Source organism: Pogona vitticeps, chromosome 6 (assembly GCF_051106095.1).
Source record: "Pogona vitticeps strain Pit_001003342236 chromosome 6, PviZW2.1, whole genome shotgun sequence".
In the NCBI taxonomy this organism is placed as follows: Eukaryota; Metazoa; Chordata; class Lepidosauria; order Squamata; family Agamidae; genus Pogona; species Pogona vitticeps.
The window spans coordinates 89,317,624-89,337,413 of record NC_135788.1 but is presented as its reverse complement, the minus strand read 5'-3'; the positions used below and the strand labels follow the sequence as shown (position 1 = coordinate 89,337,413).

Sequence of the window (19,790 nt, the reverse complement as noted above, 5' to 3'; positions counted from 1 at the left end):
TTCCCAGACCTACTGTGAGCCTTTCCAGTGCTGAAAATATCGAAGTTTCAAAACATTTTAAAAGCCCAGAAGGAACCTAAAGGTAACTTCCAGTTTGACGATGCAACAACTCCAAAACACAGCCAACATAAAAGCTGAATTTAGCAAAACAAGGCACTGATTTGCTTTTAGAGAAGAATCACTGTTATACCCATTTTGAATACAAAGTGTTATTGTAGTTGGCTGGGAGGCAGAATGTTTTGCTGTTGTAGATTCTGGACAGTTTTAAGTGAGTGTATGGCATCTGATTATGATTGATAACCAAATTACTCTTCCCAATTATACTTCCACATTCACTTCAGCATTTCATGCAGAGAGAAAGAAAAAAGAAAAAAAAGCCTTCAGATCTGCTACTTTATTATCACCAGACCCTTTTCTTCCAAAATGCAAAAACAAAAAACAAAAATGAAAGAATTGTGGAATCATTTAACTGACACACCCAAATAAAGGATTAAATAAAACTTAATATTTAATAATTTTCCCTTACAAAAATCTTTTTCATAATGATTTATGAAACAGTCAGCTACATATATCTTAAAAAATATTTTAACTACTGCCTTTTACCCTGTAAGACTACTTAGAAGATAAATAGTGTAGTGCCCAGATGCAAGAGGGCACCAGACTAAATACCAAGGAGGACTGAACGTCTAATCAGAAGGCAATGCCATCACAGCTTGCTCCAAAAGCCCATCAAAGTGCACGTACAGGTAGAAGCAAACTTGGTGCTGACACTTAATGTTGGGACTATGCACAACAAGCCTTGCAGATATTCTGGTGTTTGAAGAGGTATGTTTTAGAACAAAGCATCTAAGCATTCATTATATCAAAAACCATCAGGGAAAAAGATCCAATTTCCATCCTATCACATAAAGGACATCCGGTATGTATTAGGTCTGTTGAGGAGTTTCTTTTTTTAATGCTACAGTGGTCTTACAGATTCTTTAGACAATGCCTCCTCCACGCAATATATATATACAGTATAAGGGAGTCAACATCATGGATTGCAAGACCATGTTTCTTAATTTTAACACCAGAGGACCATCATGAGCTGTTCTGCGCATCCAAGTTGGAAAAAAAGTCATCAGGTAGTTCTCCAAGAAGCTGATCAAGATCATCTGCACAGACAGAATAAGAAGACAGCCAAAGTTACAAACAGAAATAAGCCATCCATGCCCATATATTGGTGTAGGTAGCTTTTAGCCCTTAAAGTGACTTCAAAAAGCTTCTACAAGTCCCAGTCCTCTAGGTGGGGAGGAAGGCAGTGAAGAAAGGGATTAGTGGAAACTGTTGAGCTTCCCAACTTTGACTCATCATTTGCTTCAGCTCTCCTGTCTGCAGGCACATGGCTCACTCCCCAACAGGTTTCCCCTCAAAGAATGAGGCCCTGGACAGAAAAAAGGTCACCTACCCATATGGGAATCCTATTACCCAATTCTTACTGTGTGCCCAGGGGAGGGGAAAAGAGACGGGAGAAAATCTGTTAGATTATTCTTCCAGTGAGTAAGATTACAGTGGTGCCTCGCACAACGAGTGCCTCACACAACGATGAATTCACACAATGATGCCTTTTTCTGTCAAATTTGCTGCCTCACACAGAGATGTTTCCTATGGGGGATTTTCACACAACAATCTCCCTTTTCGCTCCTGTAAAAGTGTCTTACAATGTTTGGAAGCTGTTTTAAATGATTGCAATGGTTAGTCCACCTCCTGAAACCTATGCAAACTGATTTTGGTGTTGTTCTGACACTTCGTTAATTTATGATGATTTTTTGAATTTTCTCCATTGGAAACCATTGGATGGTCTGCCTAATGGTTTCCAATGGAAAAAACAAAAAATCATCATAAATTAATGAAGTGTCAGAACAACACCAAAATCAGTTTGCATAGGTTTCAGGAGGTGGACTAACCATTGCAATCATTTAAAACAGCTTCCAAACATTGTAAGACACTTTTACAGGAGCGAAAAAGGACTTCGCAAAGCCATTGGAATGTATTGAGTCGGCTTCAATACATTGCAATGAAGAAAACACTGTTTCACTCAACGATGTTTCCTATGGGTTTTTTTACTTAAAGACGGCAATCTGTTCCAATTGGAATGCATTAACCGGTTTTCAATGCATTCCTATGAGAAATGGTGTTTCACAGAACGATGTTTCACACAACGTTGATTTTTTTGGAACCAATTAACATCGTTGTGTGAGGCACCACTGTATATTGAGGGCTAAGGACATTTTCTATTTCACTGACACCATTTCATTTCTGTTGTGGAATTCATATGCTGAGAATTTCTGCCCCACTTCCATCATTTAAAGGCATTTTTAGTCCTTAACAGTCTATCTATGAGGGTAGTCCAAGTCCCATCTAGAGTAGTCTCCTATATCCTGTATTGTGAGTACAGGCCAGCAGTGTTGGTCCCTACTCAACCTCAGACATCTTGGGATGCTCCTTCAGGTAAGCTGCAAACTGTCCTGGTTTTATGGAAAAAAAATTTGAGCAACTCTGCAAAAACTTTATAATCTAATCTACCCCAAAGATTCAGGTTTTTAGAACATTGGTATCTTCTGGCTTTTTGGTGCTGGTGGGGAAAGTATGCTGAAAGGAAATGCAGTCAAATGACAACAGTTAAGAGGACGAAAAAGGGTGCTTTGCTGTGCATTCACTTTGCCCCTTGTCCTGGCCAGTTTCTCTATGTTCCTAGGCACACTTATCAAATTGCCACCCCCACAACCCATGAGGGATATAATCTCCATTTCTGAGGAAGAGCAAAGACTCCCAAGGATGTAATTATACTTTATCCTCACACAATGGACCCATTGCTGGTATTCCATGTTCATACATTAGCCACTGTATATGACCTGCTAGACTGGAAGGTATTAGATGTTTGAATGTGCAGTGGAAGCTGACAGTATACAAATGCAGAGGCTGCATCTGATTCTGCAAGGCTTCTCTGTAATGGTCCATGTTCCCTATTTTCCATGCTCAGGAGCTGAATGGTGGCAGTGAGACAGAAAAAGAAACAAAGGCAAACATCCATACATTGCTGTTCAGTAACATATTTACCGGAATCAACTTTTTCAGCCTCTGGCGATGGTACATTCGAAACTGTTTTTCCTGTTCTGGAAATTGATGGTGCTGGTGTCAATGAAGATCCTTTATCAGATGTGTGCTGGGAGTAGTTTCTGTCCTTCTCACAGCTTTCTCCACTGTGGTAGCCTGTTCTAGCCATGGCAGCTAGGATATCTGAAGGAGGATTTGACTGGAATTCTGACACAACCTACATTCACAAGAATCCAAAAGATAGATAAGAAGCTTAGTGTTTATGGTCCAGTGAGAGCTGGACCATAAAGAAAGCTGACCGCCAAAGAATTGATGCTTTTGAATTGTGGTGTTGGAGGAAGCTCCTGAGAGTCCCCTGGACTGCAAGGAGAACAAACCTATCCATTCTAAAGGAAATCAACCCTGAGTGCTCACTGGAAGGACAGATCCTGAAGCTGAGGCTCCAATCCTTTGGCCATCTCATGAGAAGAGAAGACTCCCTGGAAAAGACCTTGATGTTAGGAAAGTGTGAAGGCAAGAGAAGGGGACAGAGGATGAGATGGTTGGACAGTGTCATCAAAGCAACCAACATGAATTTGATACAACCCCGGGAGGCAGTGGATAATGAATGCTGCACTCCTCACAATTGTATCATTAAGCAGTGACCCTACATTATAGCCAGCTTCCAATATCAATAATGAGAAAAGATCAATGGAGCTGCTTAGGAACAGACTCACTTTGTCTGGTTATGCTATGCTGACTGGCTGAAACTCAACAAGGTCTAAAGTTAAAGAAAACCACCTTTAGCTGTATTTTACACAATGGGCATGAGATGTTCTCAACATATGGACAAAAGCTTTATCACTGAACAATGACAACTCAGTGCTGCTCGGCCTAACCTTCTTAATAGATGTGATTTGGAAGAATGAAAGGAAAACAACATGAACAGCATTTGCGCATGGACAGGTGTAACCTTCTAGATACTGTTAGTCCAATTTCCATCAACCCTAGCCAACACAGCCAATGATGACAGATGACTGCATGCTTGAATCCTAACCTTATGAACAGAGGCATAACCTACAAGGTCCCAAGTACCCTATCCCATCATAAGGAATATGAGAATCGGTGCAGGAATGGGTTTCAATAGGGGTCTCCCATATTTATGCCGAGCATGACCACCTTTGCTTTAAGCTCTCTACCCACACGACTGTGCTTGGAATCATACACTTCTTATATCAAAGACTTTTCAGTTTTCTTCATTAATTAGAAGCCCCACAGTTTCCAAAAAGGCACCGTCAGGATCCTCTCCAAAGGAGCGTCTTGCATTTTATGAGGGCCTTCTGCTGGATAGCAATGTGGCTCATGGTGACTATTTGCATGTAGATGGAAATTTGCATGTCTAGCCATTATACACATGAAAGAATTAAATGTAAACCATGCACAGGCAGAACTGGGAGGACATTTGAAATAAATATCTCATTCAGGTGTCTCCTCATAAGCAGACTGAACCTAGCCTAGTGTGAAAGCATGCAGAAACAATAATAAGATTGAAAGTATTAGTAATAATAAAGATGAAATGCATTTGGTTGCAAAAGCTATATGGCAGGGTTCAGAAATGAGTATCCCCCAGATTGCTGGACTGCAACTGTCATTATCCCTCACCATTGGTTATCCTGATTGAGTTACAATCGAACATTATCTCCAGGGTCACCCATTTCCATTCACTGCTCTCACTTTCGCCATGTTTTAACTGAGAGAGTCTTGAAAGCTTAACCTTGGAAGGCAGTTCAAATAAGTGGATAAACCATATAGTCATCACAACCTTTGTTATGGAACATAAATTAGGTTTCTGACTCTGGCACTGCAAATTCTACATCAAGAAAATTGATTTCTACAACTGTCGCATCATCCATTTCACACTTGTTATTAATGTATACAGTTTGCTACTCATGATGACAGCAAGGAGCTACGCAGAACACTGAAGGCCAACTTTCCTCACCACTGCTGGAACTCATAATCAGCTTCCTCCCTTCTCTCTAAAATTTCACCAAGTATTCCACACATACTTTTTTTTTCCACGATACATATAACTACATTATGTTCATAACGAAAATGTGTCATGTGGTAGCTCATTACCATTAAGTTGCATTGTTCCAAATGGTAAGAAGAACCCCATCTTTAACCACAAATACATACCTAGCCTTCTTTACATCTTGCCAACCATGATAAAGTGAAGAAATATGGCAGCACCTTACCTGTGGTGGCACCATCTCCATTCTTTCCCTAATCTCTTGGTATGACTGAAGAGACTTCCCAATGTTATAGCCTGGTGGATATATCTTTACCAGGTTACTGGGTGTCACATTGAGGTAATGGTTGCGATGGGATGGAGAGAAGACACCCACCTGTGAAACCAAGACGAGTATCAATGCTTTTTCAAACCCAGCTTACAGCACCTTGAATCTTTTCATGGATAACCCAATCCTGCCTCAGTTCTCTCTAAAAAAAAAGCAGAATTTGCTCCATTTGCCCATGGTCTGTTCAAAGTCTTGACCTCCAAGAGAGAGATAAAATTATACTTTCTTCTCTTCACTCTAACCCAATATCCAAATTCCACACGACAGAAGGGAATATTCTGGTTCCAAAGATAACAGAAAAGGAACATCCCTGTCCCTTTTCACTGCAGTGAAAAGAGGTGAAAGGCAGGGCCATATGCTTCACTGCTTCAACACTGAAGAGGGGGAGCTCACAGCCATGAGATAATGAAGTGAACCACCCAGCTTGCAAAATATGGGGTATAGGGAAATTGCATTTACCGTATTTTTTGCTCCACAAGACGCACTTTTCCTCCCAAAAAAAGTGTGTGGGGGAGTCTGTGCATCTTATGGAGCGAAGCTGGCGATTTCGCCCCCACTGGCCTCGTGGGGGGGAGCCTCCCAAGGGTCCGAGTGAACCTTCCAGGACCCTTGCGGCACTCCCCCTACCCCCCTCGGGGCCAGCAGGGGTGAAATCGCCACCTTCTGGGACTCTTTTGAGGCTTGGGAAGCCTCAGAAGAGTCTCTGAAGGTGGTGATTTCGCTCCCTCTGGCCCCACAGGGCAGTGGGGGGTGGGGAAGCCTCCCAAGGGTCCGAGTCTGCCTTCCAGGACCCTTGGGAGGCTTCCCCCACCCCCCACGGGGCCAGTGGGGGCGAAATCGCCACCTTCTGGGACTCTTTTGAGGCTTGTGAAGCTTCAGAAGAGTCCCTGAAGGTGGCAATTTCGCCCCCTCTGGCCTCGGGGGGGGGGGGCTGGCTGAGCCTCCAAAGGGTCCTAGTTTGTGTTCCATAAGACAGACCTCTCCATAAGGCTCACCAAATTTTTAGAACAGGTTATTTTTTTCCTGTTTTCTTCTCCTAAAAATTTGGTGCATCTTATGGAGAGGTGTGTCTTATGGAGCGAAAAATACAGTAGTCAGAGTTCAAGGAAAAGTAATCGGAAAAGGAACAATGCGCTAATAGTTCTTTTTTACTACAGGCTAATAAAAAATCAAGAAGACGTACAGACTTGTGTGAGTCTCCAAGGCAAAGAACAACAGCTTCAAAACTTTTCAGAATATTCTTGTGCACTTCATTCAAAACAGGCAGATAAGATACTTCAGGTTTATCTTAAAGCTTGTGATGGAGATGGCTGACCATTCAGTGCTTCTTGGCTCATTCAATTAAGTTTGTGGAGTGGACATTACAATGGGATGAATCTAAATGTGTTACACATGTGCATTTAAGATTGCTTAAAATAATGCCGATGTCTGCTTGCTTTGAGTTCCTTTTCAGGGAAACAGGTTTGATATGATATAAAAAAATTAAATAAGTATACATATGTTTTAATAATTGTCCATGGCAACCCATACAACTTGGAAAGAGAGACTGTGAGCTCCTTAGATCAGAAACGTGGCTGTGATTTGCTTACTGCTTATGTTGCTTTATTATTCCACTTTAACTTTTAATTAATCTGAAGTAGTTCAGAATTTGCAAAGGATGCATTGGCTAGGCTGGAATGGGCACATGAAAGGGGAGATATCACACAAATCAGGATGTCCCACCTTTATGAAACATATTTGGATCAACTATAATACTAGAGTGATTAGTTATTACAGATTGACATAGGAATGATTGAAGTTCACCCAACCTCAATTTCTTGCTTTCCAGTACCTGCTTTAACAAAAGCACTGAACCAGCCTTAAATTCGCTCTCTTTCTCCTCCAGCAACAGACGATGTATTGTGCCCTGAATTTCCCCTGCAGGACAGAAGACCAAAGAAGTTAGGTCCAATAACACAGTGCAGCCACAGCCAAAACACATTTGCATGATCACTGGTAAGCTTTATCATCCTGATATAGAGGAAAAGTCTGAGACATTCAGCTATCTAACCTATCATTCCTCAAACAATTTTCCCCAAAACAAATACCCTTGCTTCATGAGCAGAATCTGTCACAGAAGCCCTTTAAGTAGATTCAACTGTGAGAATAATCCTCTGCCTAGTTTCCTCAGCTTGGGAGAGGGCTGGAATTCATCCAGTACATCTTGGGCAACCTCTGACTTTCCTCCCAAGCTTGGGTAGAGCAGAGAAAGAGAAGAATCATCTATGACCCACGTTGAGTGTCAGAAGGGCTCCAAGAACCTTAGAAGTTCAACATGATGTCAGAGACAAGGTCCAGACTTCAAATCACTGGGTGAGAAACATGGTCTTCATAATCACAAATAGGGATATACTTTTCTGTACTTTTGGACTCCAGCTTCTCCTAGAATTCCCCAGGCAGAATTCTGGGAATTCCAGCCCACATATACAAATCTACAGACCCTAGATTTCAGCACCACCCCCGAGAAGGGCTTCTTTCTAGAGCTGTATCAACTTAGAGCTTAATGGGCAGCAAAACTCAAACTCCCAATACAGTGGTGCCTCGCATAGCAACGATAATCCGTGCAGCAAAAATCGCTGCAAAGTGATTTCGTCGCTATGCGAAATAAAAAAAAGCCCATAGGAATGCATTAAAACCTGTTTAATGCGTTTGTATGGGGTAAAAACTTACCTTTAAGCGAAAATCCTCCATATGGTGGCCATTTTGGGTGCCCGGTAAGCGAGGAATCCATCCCTAAACACAGCGGGCGGCCATGTTTTTTACCTGGCGGCCATTTTGGAACCGCCGATCAGCTGTTTTAAAATCATCATTTTGCGATGATCAGTAAGCGAGGCAGGGTACCGATCATCGCAAAGTGAAAAAACCCCATTCAGACCACTGCAAAGCGATCACAAAAGTGATAGCAAAATCCTCATCGCTATGCGATTTCATCGTTAAACGGGGAGCCCGTTAAGTGAGGCACCACTGTATCCTCTGCACTCAGGTTGTCAACCACTGCTAATATCAGATCACCAACCAGGTGTGGAGGATGCTGGGAGTCACAGTCTCATTGACCATTCGTTTTTATAGTGTGCCTCCCAAAGTGCTACGACTTCCAGAAAGGAATGTGGTTGCTTTCTTTCTGAAAAAATAACAACAGAAAGCAAGCATCAGAGAAGCTGAAGCAAACTTCGGAGACAAGCCCTTCTCCAAGGGATGAAATCTAGGGATCTGCAGATTTGTTTGTGGGCTGAAACTCCCAGAATTCTGGAGGTCAGAGTCCAAAAGCACAAAAGAGCACACTCAACTACAAATGTTGGCTGTCTGCCAAAATCAATCAAAATGTGTGATTTGTGATCAGCAATAAGAGTGGCTTGTTTGCAAGATACTTCAGAACAAAAGACAAAACACAAGAAATATACTAACTTGCTTACACAACCCTTGTGCCAGCCACCATTAGGAAGATGTGAGATTCTCATTGCAAGGGATCTCTATATGAAGGTGAAACATGAAATCCAAACCACCTGAATTCTAAAATTGTCTATGGATTACAGTGGTCAGCGATTTCCTGGATGTTTGAATAAGCAACTTGAGAACCATAATTATTATTATCGAGCCAAATGTTAGCCAACTGCAAGCTGGGTTTGCCCAGGTCATAAGCCAGTAGTTGTCAACATTTGGCCCTCCAGATGTTTTGAACTTCCACTCCCAGGAAGCACAGCCAGATGAGTCAATGATCAGGGATACTGGGAGCTCAAGCCCAAAACATCTGGCAAGTCAAAGATTGAGGACCAATGCCATAAGCAGGAAACTTCTTCAGAAGTTGCAGGTAGAGAAAAACATTCCAGATGTTGCTGGGCTGCAGTTCCTATCAGTCCTAGCCTGCACAGCCAAAGAAAGGTTGAGCTGCAATCCAACACAAAACTGCAGGGGAACATTTTCCTCACTCTTGCACTAGACTGAGCATTTTCCACCCTTACCAGTTGGGTCTTTGAGCACAGCACCTGCATCAACATTGGTCCTCGTCAGTGATTTAATCATTACCGCCATGCTGGGAACCTTGTTCTTTGGGAGTTGCTTCAGAGCTGCCTTCATGGAGGAGAAAAAGTCAGATATACAGAGGATTCAGGTATATTTTTAATTAGAGATGAGAGCTTCATATTCATATACAAATATGAAGCCCCCTTGACACAGGTGGCCACCCTGATTTTCTCCCATCCCCAGACCCCACCGGACCACTTACTGAGCAGTGCGCATCACTGGCATCATCATCACCATGCCAATCAGGACAGTAGCCTAGCTAACGTAGTCCCACCTCCTTGCTTGCCAAGCCAGTCCAGCAAGGGGGCGGGAGGACAAATCTTCCTGCTCAGCTGCAGAGTGGCTGGGCAAGCAGGAAGGCGGGGCTGCGGCAGCCAGGCAGGATTATTTAAGGCCACCTAGAACCAGCCACGTTGTTTGCCCTCTGCTGGACTATGTGTTATGCAAACATAGAACTAGAGTCTTGTCAAAGAGATGTAGGCAGACAACATTATGCTACTGTTTTGGGCAAGCAGTGACTTTCCATGGGCTGGATTTGGAGGGGACACTGACTACTGACTCTAAGCTATTCTGGAGGAGTTCCAGACATACAACTCTAGTAATATTGCAATGTCTTATTGAAGTTGTGTTCAGTCCCCTACATTACTTTCTAATAATCTGTTCAAAAATCAATTGTTTGCATAGCAGCTGAAGGAGAATCATTCCACCCACAAAATGAGGCTAGCCTTTACCTTACGAAGCACCATAATAACGCTGTAAGTCCGAAGGAAGCAGGATGGGTCTCTTTCATCCAATCCCATCTCTGTTTTCATGGCAACCCAGGGTCCTCTTTCAAATTCCAGTTCTGTTGGCTGCTGGGAAGCAGACAGTTCCTGGAAGCACAGCAGACTAATGCTAGATTAAGGTTTACCTTGAGCCAACTCCAGGGCAAAACACTCAGCATTGCCGTTTTGCCCAAACAGCAAAACAGAATTGCATCCCTTCCTCTGCTTATCCTAGCAACAATCCTTCTCTACATCTTCCCCCTCCATTTACATATATAATACAGTATAGCTAAGAGAAAACTATCTATTAATATATAATAAACTGTCTCCCCAATTTTGATTAAAGGAAATAAATCATACATGAGCAGTCTGATTTGTTTTCTTTCTATTCCAGATGCCCAGGACTAGTTTTGGTTAATTGTGGGTGTACAAATGCATTCAGTGCATGCTCAGAATCATTCTTCCATGACAGAAGCCAAGTATAAAATAAGAGTTTCCAGGATGACACTACAGTTCACCAGGTGAATTTACACAAGTCACTAATATTTAAAGCTGGATATTTAATCTGTACAACAGGAATGTCAAATGATCATGCAAGCTACTACAGTTATATATTTCAAGCCCCATCTTTTTGTTAGAAACAATAACAATTTTGTTTTCTTCTGCAAGAGCAAAAGACTGGGTGAAAGAGAGGGGATGCTCAGGGTTCAGTCCCAAAGATGCAACTCTGCTTAGCTTTCTCAAGGCAACACATAATACTTGGTGGCTGAAATCCTGTTGCTTTATGTAGTAAGTCATGACTAGAGTAGGCCCATTGAATCAATGGAATTCACAGAGTTGACTCAACAAATCTCACTATTTCAATTGGCTACTCTGTTTGTGACTTACTGTGCTAAGGAACAGGATTCCACTAGGGTTTTATCTTATTTTCAGTTATCCAGTGGGGTTGTTTCATCAGACCCACAGTAAGCAGCAGAAGATATTTAATGCTTTAATCCCCAGCCAAGATCTCAACAAAAAAAATTCTCAAATGAATTGATATAACTGGTTGATTTTTTCAGGTGTGAGTGAAATGTTGATTATAGGATGTAAGTGAAAGCTTACATCCTGCAACATAACTCCCCCCCCCAAAACAAAAAACAGCTACTAAATTAGAAAGCCCTTAGTTTTTAATGAAGTGTTCACCTGGCTCAGTGAGTTGCGTACCTGGCTGTGGAGTCAGAGACCAGAGGTTTGATTCCTCACTGTGCCCCCCTGGAAAAAAGCCAGCCTGTGTGGCCTTGGGCAAGTTGCAGAATCCTAGGGTGCCTTCATAAGAAGGGAATGGTAAACTATTCTATACCATAAAAAACTCTTGATAGGGTCATTATAAGGCAGAATTGACTCATAGGCATCCTTCAGTCTCAAGAGACTATGGTAACATGCTCTGAATCGAGGAGTGTCCTCTCCAGAACATGAAGCCCGGGTAAGGTAATGTGGAGGATAGGCTGTTACCCAAGCAGCAGATCCCCCCTCTCCACATTGCTGAAATGATCCAATGGAAAGGCAAGAGCCAATACAACTGGTTCCAGCAATGTTGCAGGAGTTGGCAGAACGACACATGCTGCCTTCGGGACTCCAGCTCCGGATTTTGCCTCGAGGTTAACTCCTGAAGCCTTTTCCATGAGTGGATATAGCCACAAGGCAGTGGAGGTTTGAAATCGGAGAATTGACTAGATAACACATAATTATTATTAATAAAGTGTTCAGTGCAGTGGTGGGGAATTTTGGCCTTACAACTATTTCGGAATTCAGTTCTCAGAAGTTCGGACATGAAGGCCAATGGTAAACGACTGCAGGAGCTAAGGTCTAAAATATTTGGAGCACAACAGTTTCAGGTTTCAGAAGCAATGCACAATTCTAAAGCCCCATGTTTGATACAAGAAAGGTTTTTTTTCTGCCAAGAAGAGAAAACAGATGAGTAGAACAAAGAAATTACCTCAGTTTGTAACTTTGCAAGAGCCCCATGAGTTGGTGTCTGTGGAGTTGTAACAAGAATCTCTTCCAAATTTCTTCCATCAGGCTTTTTGAAGAAAACAAAGTGAGAACATTTTCATACATTCAGAATTTATCAAACCTGGAAATAATTAACCTAAGGATAACAATATTTTTAAATGAAAACAAGATTTAGAAATGTTGAATTTCATCCTCTGGGGAAAAAAAGCCTTCGTCATTCAAAATGTCTACATATTCCTACTGACAGAAGGCTATAGTATAAAATTGAGCTAAAACAGGGCTAAGCAACTGTGGCTTAATTTGTAGCTTCAATTTGTGTATTCGCAAAGGCTTTCATGGCCGGGATCTAATGGTTGTCCTCTGTGCTGTTCTCTGAAGATGCCGGCCACAGAGACTGGCGAAACGTTAGGAAGAAAACCCCTCAGAACACAGCCAAAGAGCCCGAAAAACCCAGAACAACCATTAGCTTCAATTTCCTAACAAAAAGAAAACATTATCCTACCTCTGCTTGATGAGAATCCCAGCAAAAGCTATGGCATGAATCAAAAGAAAAGTCAAAAGTATCTCCTTCTTACACCCGACTGCTTGCCACTTTTAATATAGGACAATTTTTAGACATTTTAACTTGCTGAGATTTTTAAAGGAGAAAAAGATATTTAACTGAGTTTCAAATGTTGTATGGATGTTTTTATATGTCTTGTGGAACATTTAACCTTGAATGCAAAGTGAAAAAAATTACCTCATGAACAAATATTCCAAGAAAACTTTAAACATATAAGATAGGAGCAATCCCCATTACTAGAACCCACCAACCATTTAAAAAAAACAAGCAAGCGGCAACTTTTATCTGTCTTTTGTGCATCTGTAGCCACTGTGGGCTCCTATCAAGAGTTGAGATGAATTAGATCACAGTAGTCTATTACCCACACCCTCTTTATTTATTTAACTCTTTAAAGCTATGGGAAATGCATCCTACTCCTTTATGCATACAGACTGTGTATCGCCCTTTGTGCTGACAATGCTCTTACTTGGTGCGGTAAAAGGCCTGCAGGTCCAGGGAAGCGGCGAACCTTTGTCCTCAAAGAAATGTGGGACACTGGTTGTGGTGTCTTGTTAGCTGCTGTGACCAAACGGACAAGGTGGTTGGTGACTACAGGTGTCTGGAGGTTTCCAGCAGTTGCAGTTGAAAGTGAGGCTTTCGTGGTGGCAGGTGAGGTCATCACAGGTACCCCTGAAGAACCATATGCAGTAAGAAGCTGAGCACCACTACTGACCTTTGCTGGCCCAGAAAAACTTTGGTTGGACATCCATGGTTTGGATGGTCTTGGAGGGGTACTTGCAGATAGGAAGGAAGATGTTGATCTATCCAACCCAAAACCCAAACTGTTACATTCAGCAATGGATTTGCCTGGAGGCATCTGAAGAGATTTAAGCATTTGACGGCTGGAGTTCAAAAGAGTGTCTGTATTGCCACTCACTCCTGGGATAGGCCAGGACATACATGATGCTGTAGTGGCAGACTGCGAAGTCAATTTTGAAGACGTTTCCACAGGCAGAAGATGGCTGACAACTTCTGTGAAAGTTTCTTCCTGAGCCTTTTCCAATGGTGTGTTCTCTGAACCAAAAGAGTTGGTCAATACTAATGGATTTGCCACTCGTGGTTTCTTGGCTGTTGCCACACTGCTATTCCTCAACTGTTCCCGAGTCTCACAGTCAGACCTAAAAGACCTTGGACATGACTGTAGACCGGACTCTTCCAGGTCCATGCATGCAGCCAGTACAAGCTCATTGTCAATCTCCTCATCACAAGCAGCATCACCAGAGGGAAGCACAGTTGCTTGTCTTTTCACAAACTTGAACCTTCTGCCTGAATTAGCAGTTGATTTGCATCCAGGTGTTAAGGTTGTATGGTCCTTCTGAATCTTCAAGCTGTTCACCAGAGGAGATATCTGGTTACATTTGATCTGTCTGGGGCAACTGCTGTGTCCAAACCCTGGCTGGTCCTCAACACTTACAACAGGAGATGTAGCTACAGAAGAGAGAGTGGTACCAGAGTCCTTAGCCAGTGTGATGGTGCTGCTGGGGGCTCCAGTTGAGAGGGGCCTCAGACCTCTAAAGCTGGCAGGTGGTAGATCTGAGGCCTGCTTTTCCACATCCCTCACTGCCAACAAGAAATCCTACCAAAGAGAAAGGGACAAAAGCTATCTTACAACTTGTTAGTCTATATAAGTTTGAGAGCATCCTGTCCCCCCACTTCTGATAAGTGGGGATGAAGCATGACTTCTGAGATTTAGCCTTAAGGGATCTGCCTTGGCCTAAGAAAAGGTGGGCACAGAGGATCCCTGGATTCTTGTGGCCTCGGCTTCTCCTTTTTCTGGCAAAAAATGGACTGCAGCTCCTGGATGGCATCAGAAATGGAAACTCACCTTTCAAACAGATCACAGGGCCTATTTGTATGATGTAACACCCCCCACACCAATTCTTTAAAACTGGAAGTGAGCTTCTAATCAACTCTACTAAGGAGAAAAGTAGAATTAAAATAAAATAAAATAAATTCAGTTTTATTTTTTGCAGTTTCAGCACTTTAAGTAGTCCAGAGTATACCTGGCTTGCCAAAGCTGCCCATCTCTGCTCTAAAGGCACAAGCCCCCCTTCACCAAGTAAGGACTGCACCATCATACCCAAGATGCTTGCATCTCCCACTATATAGCTATAGTTCATCAATATTTCTTACCTCGTCTTCAAAATCTGCCTCCACAGAAAATAGTTTCTGCAGGCTGCAGGCCTGTGGGGACAATAACATTACTTACAAAATGTATCCCAATTACCCATTTTAAAAATGTTAACATATTCCTCATTAACTCTTATGCACAATATACTCTTTTTTTCTCCCCATCTCGCAATATTATCAGTTGACATCATCCAATGAAAATGATGAGCAGTAGTTTCAGGACTGTGCTATGTTACTGTTTACAGTTAAAAAAAACAGGGAGGGGGGTATGAATAGCTAAAATTAACAGATTTCATTATACCACAAGAGTGCCAGGACTATAACACCACTTCTTAAAATGCCTGAAATTATCACTTATATTGAGAGAGAGAGAGAGAGAGAGAGAAGAGGTATGGGAATGGTGTGGAGACTGTAAAGAATAGTAAAAGACAATAGTGGGTCTGCAGAGTCCAAACACACACATGATGTGAAAAATATGTGATCTATTTACAAAAGTTGTTACAATCTGTATAGCAAGACAAATACAATATGTTTTAGAATAGAAATTCATGGTCAGCAAAAATAAATAAAATAAATAGAAACATAACCAGTATCTTTGAACTGTCCCATATTACAGGTTGATAGGAAATGTTATCTTAGGAAGTTCACATATTCCAGACTGACGTGGCTTCTCAGATCTGGGTGGGAGATGTTGTTTGGTATTGCACAAAATAAGACCAATAACAATAACAGAAAATACTCCCTCTGTGTTCCTGGCTGCACATCATCACCATGTACCGTAATTTCTGCAAGGAACCATATTTATAACCCCATATCTTGGGAGTGTATTTCTGATTTTGTACAAGGCAGTGTGAGACTCCCACTTTGCTGACAATGTTCACGTATAATTTTGAAGGCCTTTTGTAAAGCACTTTTGAGTGTTTTTTGGGATTAGGAGGTAGAATATAAATAATCTAAGTAAGTATACGACAAATATGCTATCCCTTTAATTCAAAAGCTTGCTTACTTCTTCTAATTTAATAGACTAGTCCTGTTGCTAAACCAACTAAAGGAGATCCATTTGAGCAATCATAGAGTAAATCAACCCTTATGTAAATTCCATTGAGTCAATAGGTCTGCTCTAGGTGGGCCCATCGTCCATGCTGACATTTCACACCATTTTAGATTATACTTGTAAGCCACTTTGAGGATCTCCTAATATCCATACGACTTGCCACAAAGATAGTGCACAATTCAAATAAAATAAATCATACAGGCAAACAACAAACCATACCAAAGCAGTAATGCCGTATTTAGCATAAATAAATCAACTATCTGGATGTTTAATTCCTAGCAGGGCTGTCCGAGTTTCCTTGCACAAGAGTTTCCATGCACAAGGCAACTGCATGCATTTACTGTAATTTGTATTTTATTCCTCTATCTGCAACGCCTACTCTCAAGTTATCTCTGCCTGTCGTTTACCATGCTGGAGGCGCGACAGTCCCCAAGCTTAGTCGCAGGAAGATAAAGAACGACGGGAGGAACTCGGTAGACGAGGCCTCACCACCGGGCATCTCTGTTCAAACTCCACTTCAAATCAGCCTCCCCTACGAGGACGGAACTGACCGCACGTTGCGCCTGCGCACTATCTCACCCATGGCTGCCTCCGCCTTTCTTCACGCTTTCTTTCCGCCGCCGGGAGCGTCTCCTTCCTTTACTGCGCATGCGCAAGGGAGGGCACCATAAATCTTTTGTCTATTCCCGGGTATTTTGCTTGCGATAAAACGTGAAAGACTTGTGTGATATGAAAAGGCAGTTTTCATGATTTTCGCTGCCTTAGTGTATGACTTTTCGAAGCATAGTAATGTAGGTAAAATCCTGTTTTTAGCGGATAGATGCCTTCCCCAACTTTCCATTCATCGGGGAAATCTGTGTAAAAGAGAAGGGCTGATAACGTACTTACAAAAATTTGCTTGCTTAGTTTGTTTATAAATTGTCTCAAAATGACCTACAACAATAACAGAACGATGTAAAATAATACATAAAATTAAGAGGATAATATCTCCGTAAAAGCGATTGATGGTTGTCTTTGCATTATTTTAACAAGTAAGGCTCACGTGACAAGGTTCTTTCTTTCTTTCTTTATTATTAAACAAAATCATACAAACATAAAAATATCTAGTAGCATACAAATTTATACAAATTGCCGCCCCCCGGGAGTTACAACCATTTGCTCTTGCCAAGGTGCATATCCCATCTCTTTCATTAATATATCGAAGGGGTCGAATTAATACATGTACAGTAATATAGATATATTAGCCTAACCGTAGCCACCTTGCTTTCTGTAACTTGCTTTCCTACATAAATGTGTAAACCCATTGTATCACGGTTTTTGCTTAGCAGATAAGAATAGACAAAGGAGGGAGACTGCCTGAATTGCTTTTGCTTGCAACTAACTGGGAATGTGTCCTTGGTCAATTATGAGGGACCTGGGAGTCTCAGCGCCTGGAACTGGGAGGGATGATGTCTGCAAACCCTTCTTTCCTCCCCCTTCTCATTTCAAACTTATAAAAGGATATTCTGTAATGAGCGCGGCAAGCTTCTCCACATGTTTCTGCGAATGAAGCTTGTGACTATTTGCTTGATTTCAGCTGAAAATAAATACCGATTGGATGTCTCTGGCTGATTGATTAATGCATTAGAGACAGGCAAAAAGTCAGGAAATAGTCTTGCCACCCTTCAATATAATCAATGAATTCTCCCCATAGGTTCTCCCCTCTCACGTGGGAGTCCTTCGGGTCCGGCAGCAAACCTCCCCCAGTCCAAAGGTTTGGGAAGTCCTTCATCAACCCTGCAAAGTCCTCTTGCCCAAAGCCTAGCTCAGTCTGCACTGCTTGATCTTTCCTTTCTGCCTGTTCCCCGCCTGTTAGAATTCTAAAATTTTGTGCGCCTTCCTCCCTTTTTATATCCTCCTCCCAGATAATTAGGTCCAGCTCCTTCCCCTTCTCGTCAGCCAGACAAACCTCCAACGACCCTTTCCACTCCTCCCTCTCCTCCTATCTCCACCAACAGTCCCTCCACACAGCCACGGTTCTCCTCAGCAGTCAGTTCTTCGGAGGACGGCACACTGGTGTTCTCTCCTTCACAGGCATCTCTCCATCAGTCCTGGGGTAAACTGAAGCAGATTAGTCTGAGCACTCCAAACAAGTTTTCAAAACAAAAATCATAAAAACACATTTTGGAATACAAAGAACAGAAAAAATAAAGGCAGAACCTTTGCAAAAAAGGTACCACAGCAGAGAAGGCTTGGCCTCTGATTGTTATTTTCCAGGCCTCTCAAGATGTTGCTGATCAGCTAGCCAGGATATGGACTGTAATTTTTAATCAATCCCTGACACTTATGCGCAGTTCCCGTCTGACTCAAGGCTTCCGTCATCGTTCCACTGCCTAAAAAGTTGCCTACAAACAGTCTGAATGACTACAGGCCGGTGGCACTAACTTCAATCTTAATGAAGTGCTTTGAGCAGTTAGTTCGGAAATATATTATCTCCTGCCTTCCTGATCCCTTTGATGGGCTTCAGTTTGCTTATAAAGAAAATAGATCAACCGAGGATGAGATCAGTACTGTGCTTTATATGGCTTTATCCCACTTGGAAACACAAGGGAATTATGTAAGAATGCTGTTCGCGGACTTTAGCTCTGCTTTTAACACCATTATACCCCACAGATTAATAGACAAACTTAAAGATCTTGATTTTCCAGATTCTATCTGTCTGTGGATTTTGGATTTTTTAACAAATCGTCCACAAAGGGTTAAACTGAATGACTACATCTCTACTGACAAGATACTCAGCACTGGCACTCCACAAGGCTGTGTCCTTAGTCCAAACTACTGTTCTCCATTTATTCATCGGATTGCACCAATAACCATCCCAGTAATAGGATTATCAAATTTGCAGACGATACTACACTAGTAGGACTTATCTCTGGGGATGATGAGTCTGCGTATCGGGACGAGGTATTACAGCTATCCCGCTGGTGCAAAAAAAACAATCTTTTATTTAACATCCAAAAAACCAAGGAATTCATAGTGGACTATAGGAAAAAAAGAGCAGACATTCAGCCACTGTATATAGATGGAGTTTGTGTGGAACAGGTGGTTGAATGTAAGTTTCTTGGGACTATCATAACAAATGACCTGACTTGGAGTGCAAACACCGCTGCGTTAATCAGGAAGGCACAACAACGGTTGTATTTTCTAAGGATTCTTAGAAAGCAACAATTGACTGAGAGTTTGTTAATCACCTTCTATCGGAGTTCGATTGAGAGCATATTATCCTACTGTCTCTGTGTATGGTTCACGAGCTGCACAGTGGCAGAGAAAAAGACAATTCAAGGGGTGATCAAGACGGCCCAAAACATCATTGGCTGTTCACTCCCCTCTTTGGAAGAATTGTATAAGAACAGATGTAAGAGGAAGATATCTAACATACTGAAAGACTCCTCTCATCCGGGATATCAGCTCTTTAAACTATTACCATCAGGAAGGAGATTCAGGGTATTGAAAGCAAGGACAAGCAGATTCAAGAACAGTTTTTACCCAAGTGCAATATTGAGTTTAAATGCGGGGCCATAGGTTTTTGGTGGAATTTTAATTGCTGAGAGAAAACGGGGTATCTATATTTGGATGGTGAAAGTTGTGTATATTTTAACTTTTTTTTGTAGTGTTGTCCAGTTTTACCTTGGGGAAGAGCACCTCATTTCGTTGCACCCACTTGTGAGCGCAATGACAAATAAATTTCTTATGTCTTATGTCTTATGTTAAAATTC

General features: G+C 41.9%; 1 protein-coding gene across 1 annotated transcript; it reads right to left on the bottom strand.

Moving 5' to 3' along the window:
• Positions 1–376: 376 nt before the first annotated feature.
• HROB (homologous recombination factor with OB-fold) lies at positions 377–16,584 on the bottom strand. Its single transcript, XM_020799339.3, has 10 exons — positions 16,443–16,584; positions 14,985–15,035; positions 13,279–14,427; positions 12,234–12,317; positions 10,223–10,363; positions 9,431–9,539; positions 7,264–7,349; positions 5,331–5,480; positions 3,100–3,313; positions 377–1,154 (listed from the first exon to the last, which is right to left on the bottom strand). Exons 1-10 carry the CDS (start codon positions 16,443–16,445, stop codon positions 1,081–1,083), a joined length of 2,061 nt encoding a protein of 686 aa, XP_020654998.3. The 5' UTR covers positions 16,446–16,584; the 3' UTR covers positions 377–1,080.
• Between the last annotated feature and the right edge of the window lie 3,206 nt (positions 16,585–19,790).